The 2,436-nt window shown below is 57.7% G+C and overlaps 1 protein-coding gene across 1 annotated transcript; it reads right to left on the bottom strand.

Annotated features, from left to right (window-relative positions):
- Window positions 1-7: 7 nt before the first annotated feature.
- LOC109365100 (maestro heat-like repeat-containing protein family member 2A) lies at window positions 8-2,413 on the bottom strand (the record flags this gene model as incomplete). The annotated part of the gene is made up of 7 exons (XM_019611730.1): window positions 2,191-2,413; window positions 1,977-2,075; window positions 1,671-1,822; window positions 1,184-1,327; window positions 560-652; window positions 207-276; window positions 8-91 (listed from the first exon to the last, which is right to left on the bottom strand). Coding segments are annotated over exons 1-7 (832 nt in total), but the record flags the coding sequence as incomplete, so codon positions are not given.
- Window positions 2,414-2,436: the final 23 nt, after the last annotated feature.

Below are 2,436 nucleotides of genomic sequence, written 5' to 3'. Positions count from 1 at the left end.
AGCAGACCCAGGGCTGCCACGCATCCAGCCTCCCAGTCATCGCCCAGCTGTGACTGCAGAAACAGGACCATTTCTTCTGGGCAGATCTGGGCTGCAGGGAGGAAATCCCACGCTGTGTTAACAAGAAACTCACGGCCATTCCTGAGGTTTGTGAGAGAGCTTTTGGCCAGGGCACCGCCAAGCATTGCCAAAGCTCCTCTCCTTACCCTGCAGCATGATGCAGTGGGTCAGCTCTGCATGATCCGCCTCGCTGTGCTGCTTAGTGTCGTCATAGAGCTGTGGGAACAAGGTCCATTTGAGAAAATCAATCAGCACTGAGGACGGAAAAGACACTGTGCTGCCCGCTCTCATCTCCCTGGGCACTCTCAGGAAGAGGACAGGCAGACAAAACCCAGCCCGCCCACAGCATCCGCGGGGGGACATGCACGGCTCTGGAACAGCCTTGAGCATGCAGGAGCTAAGGCTGAGCCACCTTAGCCAGGGGCTCGGAGCTTTGCAGTCCTCCTGAAACTTAGCCAAGAGGGAAACTGCTGTGGGCACAAGGATAGGCTCCCCTTACCTGGTAGAACACGGCACTGATGATGTCCAGAAACCTGTCCTTTGGGATGACATACTCAGTGCCCTCTAAGGCCTCCAGGAAGACAGTGAGGCTCTGCAAGAGACCAGGAGAGGACGAAAGGGATGAAGCCACATCTAGCCACTTGGGAGTGGACAAACTGTTTCACAGTTGTTTCTCCGCAGGGGGAAGCTCCTGCACAGGCATTCTTGTTTAACCCCCACCTCCCAGCAGCACCAAGAGAGTCTCTCTGCTCTCAATCGAGCACTGTTTGGGCATCATTTGCAGGCATTTCCCACCCAGCAGCCCTCTTCTTCCCCATCAGACGCAACTGGATGTGGTCCCACCACTCGTTAGCACAGAGCTCCTCAGGCACTCAGAGCCCCACGGTGGTGGTGATGAAGCCTCCCATCCCCAGGAGATGAGCCCCAGTGACTCTTGGCTCCCTCCTGGCTCCTGTCTGGGTCGTTCCTTCTTTGACTGAAGAGCTGAGGAAGCCTCAGACCTCCCTTGAACACCCGTTCCTTCTTTCTCCAAGGGCTCCCCACCTCCTCCCTGCATCCCCCTGACCTCTCATGGCACTTGCACTGGCCCCACGTCCACCCTGAGCCCTGCACAGCGTCTCACCTTGGCCACCCTGCGGGTGTCTTGGATCTCCTGACACGGGTGCACAAGCCAGAGGAGCTGCTCCCAGACGTGCTCTCGGTGCAGCTCCTCTTGCAGGAGAACAGCCAACATGGCAGCCACAGCCCCGAGGACGGCCTGTTTGTCCTGGAGAGGGATGGCAGAGACCGGCGTCAAAGACTGAAGGTCTGCCCTTCCTACAGAGAAGGCTTTCTCTTTTCCCTCCCCTTCCCCACACCGCCACACTCAGCAGGAGATGGGCTCACTCTGGAGGGCAGGGAGGTTTTCCCCATACCCTCATCCCCAGCTCTCCCTGCCACAGTGCTGTGACATGCAGCTGCTCCCTGGCACAGAGCCATTTCAGGGCCCTTTGCAGAGCCAGCCCACTCCCTCTCATCACTCCTCGGCTGTCAGCCCACTGGGCACCCACAGAGCTGCTGACATGGGTACCCCCGCTGCCATCCTGGGTTGGGAGTGCAGCAAGGCTCACCTCCTCCTCCTGGCAGTCCTGCCAGTTCCTCAGCACAGAGAAGAGCAGCTCGTGAAGGTTCTCATAGATCTGCTCTTTCTCCATGGCAGGCCAGGGGCATTGCATTCCAGAGGACAAGTGAATCTTCAATCCATCCAGCCACTGTTTCACAACTGAAAAAACAAAATTAAAAAAATAACAATAATAATTAATTTTTTTCTTTCTTTTTCTTTTTTTTTAAAGAAAAAGAGAGCGAGAGAAGGGAGCCTGTGAGAGTCTGCAACAGGGCGAGGTGCAAGGGCTGTCCTGTCTGGGTCCAGCACTCACCAGCACAAGCGATGCGCAGGGTCTGGCCACTCCTCACCTGGCCCACCACACTGCGCAGGCCGGCCAGCATCAGCCACACGAAGGGGATGCACTGCGGAGCTGCAGAGAGGAAGGAGAGGGCCACAGTCAGAGTCCCAGCAGCGAGGGAGGAGGGGCGGCAGCCCTGCAGCCCCCAGCTCAACACAGATCACGCGTGGAGGGGAGGGCACTCTACCATAGGTGCTGAAGAGTTTGCTCAGGGTGACGAGCACAAACTCCTTGCACATGTCCCCCGTGGCCTTCAGGTGGCTCTGGAGCTCGGCCATCACCAAGGTGAAGTGCGTCCGAGCCAGAGCCACCAGGACATTGCTGGCAGCTGTCTTCATATTGCCAGTCACGCCCTGAAAAAGAGTCTCTGGTGACATGCGGCACAGGAGACTGCCTGAGGCCCTTGGAAGGGCTAAGCCATCGCCGTCCGCCA

The sequence above is a fragment of the Meleagris gallopavo genome, unplaced genomic scaffold, assembly GCF_000146605.3.
Source record: "Meleagris gallopavo isolate NT-WF06-2002-E0010 breed Aviagen turkey brand Nicholas breeding stock unplaced genomic scaffold, Turkey_5.1 ChrUn_random_7180001954993, whole genome shotgun sequence".
Taxonomy (NCBI): Eukaryota; Metazoa; Chordata; class Aves; order Galliformes; family Phasianidae; genus Meleagris; species Meleagris gallopavo.
This window is presented reverse-complemented; position numbering and strand designations above follow the sequence as displayed.